Source organism: Aquarana catesbeiana, linkage group LG01, assembly GCF_042186555.1.
Source record: "Aquarana catesbeiana isolate 2022-GZ linkage group LG01, ASM4218655v1, whole genome shotgun sequence".
Taxonomy (NCBI): domain Eukaryota; kingdom Metazoa; phylum Chordata; class Amphibia; order Anura; family Ranidae; genus Aquarana; species Aquarana catesbeiana.
The window spans coordinates 792,866,356-792,869,272 of record NC_133324.1 but is presented as its reverse complement, the minus strand read 5'-3'; the positions used below and the strand labels follow the sequence as shown (position 1 = coordinate 792,869,272).

The 2,917-nt window shown below is 36.2% G+C and overlaps 1 protein-coding gene across 1 annotated transcript; it reads left to right on the top strand.

The window, feature by feature from the left end:
• The first annotated feature begins 222 nt into the window (after positions 1–222).
• CLDN24 (claudin 24) lies at positions 223–2,536 on the top strand. Its single transcript, XM_073612146.1, has one exon. It carries the CDS (start codon positions 299–301, stop codon positions 959–961), a length of 663 nt encoding a protein of 220 aa, XP_073468247.1. The 5' UTR covers positions 223–298; the 3' UTR covers positions 962–2,536.
• The last annotated feature ends 381 nt before the right edge of the window (positions 2,537–2,917 follow it).

Here is a 2,917-nt window from a genome sequence, read left to right as displayed (position 1 = left end):
ACTGGCTTGTAATCATCAGGCATTGGGATATAATTTTACCCAGCAAATTCAAAGGTAACAGATCAAATGCTTATCATAAACTTAACTCATGGCTGCTTGGAATCTTTGCTCCATGTATGTGAAATCCAATCTTTCTTTTGAGGAAAATCTTGCTGGAAAGTCACTGATGGAGTTAACAGGTAGAGCTTATATACTGACTAGCTGAAAGGCACAACTATCACTTCACTATCAGCTTCAGGACACCAGATAGCAGCTGGCCAGTGCATATCATTGTACTGTCCAGGAATAACTGAAAAGTATGGAGTTGTCCAAAAGAACTTACATACAATTTGGAGGAACTTTGCTGTCTCTTGCAGGATGGGTTCTGTCCTGCGTTACCACATTTGTGCCACTTTGGAAAAACTTGAATTTAGATTTGAATGAATTAGAAAACTGGACTATGGGTTTATGGCAGAACTGTGTTGTTCAAGAAGAAGGAGGAATGCAATGCAAAGACTTTGATTCCTTTCTGGCTCTGTCAGCTGAACTCAGAATTTCCAGGATTTTAATGTGCTTATCTATTGGCTCTGGGATTCTCGGTCTCTCCATCTGTGGTCTTGGCTTGGACTGTGTAAACATTGGGGATCAAAGACAGGAGTCCAAAAATCGACTTTTACTTCTAGGAGGCATACTGCTTTGGACAGCAGGTCTGAGTGCCTTGGCTCCAGTCTCCTGGGTGGCTTATGACACTGTCCAAGAATTTTGGGATGAAACTATTCCAGACATTGTCCCAAGATGGGAGTTTGGTGAAGCTTTGTTCATGGGCTGGTTTGGAGGGTTTTTCCTCCTAGTTGGTGGCACTCTACTTGCTTCTTCCTACTGTTTTATACCTTCTAATCCAAAAACTGCATGTTACACACCTACAAAGCATCATAAACAGTATCTATCTGTAGACTCCAAATACCCAGACCTGACTGTATAGCAAGTGTTATTGTTAAAACTGATCCAGAAACCCTACTTAATTTGGCATCTAATTACTTTTTGTGTTTGTTAAACTAACTGTACTGAAATCAAACATTGTTATCATTACCCTGTGTCATATTTTTTCTAAAGAACAATACAGATAAAAGGTGTCATGGGTCTCAACTTTTCTTCCAGGACACAAGAAGATGTGGTCTCCCAACAGAAACCAATGTTAAATAATCACCTGAAAATCTCAGAAGCTGTTGATTGTACTAAGTCTTGGTTTCCAAGACAAAAACCTACATCCTTCTTGCACTGATGATCACCTGAGTCCCTGAAAATGAATCAAATGGCTGTGCAAAAACCTTAAAATGGCATTTTAGATTTTACACCTTACCTAAAAATATCATCATTTATTGTACGAATGACCATCTTTGACACTAAAACTTAATTGTTTGCTACAAAATCATTCAATTAAAGTCATGAGACTCGGCTTGTGTATATTCTTATTAAAAATACATGTGTCTATACAAGGGGAAATGTTTTTGGTCAGAAGCAGAAAACTCTTAAGTGTAATCACATGTTGAAATTTAACTTTATTATACAGATCACAGCAAGCAGAATTAACGCAAGTATGGGAAAAAGTAAAAGTAAAAAAAGTATAGATATAGAAAGGTAGTCCTATATATATATAGCAGTTAAAAATGAGCTCTTTAAATACAAAGCATACCTTCAAGTATTAAGTATCTGAAAATATGTTTCCAGTATGCCATTAGTAAACAATTAGCATTTACAGCTATGCAAGTACCCTTTGCATGGTAACAAAGTGTTAACACTTCTATATGTCACTACTGTGAATGTAATTATCTGACTAGAATAATGAAATCACCCATAGAGTTAAGGAACATAAGCCTTTTGAAGCCAATTACAGGTGGAATAATTCTAGTAATTTAGAGTTACTGTCAGTGGCACAACATTTCTGTCCATGCCTTAACGCCTGACTCCCTTTTGACATACCAGAATTTGCATTCTATACTTTGGTTCTAATTAACGTGCTTGAGAGAATATAAAAGTTAATTGGGAAAAAATATATTTTGTGATATTTTAGTTAAATGACAACCTGCCAAAGGAAATTGTACTCGGCGTGAAATGATATTTTACACTAGACAGAATATAGGATTTCTCAAGCAACCTAATAGATTAAGAATGTTCTATTGTTCTCAGTGGATTCTCAAACAGGTCAATACCTACTTTAATGTGACTTCAATTCTTCAAGTTTATTTTATTAGAATGCAAATAAAATAGTTGTATGTATTAACTTTGTTTCATACAGAACTGAATTAAAAAAAATAGTCGCAGATGGTATTATGCAAGGCATGTATTTGGTCTGATAATGTCCCTTTATTATAACCATAGTAATGGTAAATACACTCTTGATACAGTTCTATATTTATCTGAGTTTGTCTGAGTCTGTCTATATTAATGTGATTTTGCAAGTGTTCATGTTTAAGTCTGACATGTATATATGTCTTTTCCTGATCTTTATGTGTGACTTTGTTATTGGCCATGTCCCTAAATCTGAAATATGTCCATATTTGTACCTGCTGCTATAGGCAATAAATGTATTGCTGTGCTTCTAAGAAGTGCAGAAGCAGCTGCGATTTCCTTGGCACATCATCTCATGCTGTCTGTGTTGTCTATCTGGTGCTAGCACTTGCATACTTGTATGTGATGTAATGTGAAATCATAATGTGTAAAGGACTAATATAAATACAAGCCTGCCATGGGTCACAACCTTCTGACATCAGTTATGTGGAACAAGCATACAGATTAAGAAAATAAGAGAGAAATCAGAACTGCTGATCTACGAACCTGTTTCAGGTCAGCAGCTAAGAAAGCACTGAAGCCACTGGTCCAATATGACAACCAGGGAACTAACATTTTTAGCAGGAAGGCAGCAATTAAAGCCTCCATG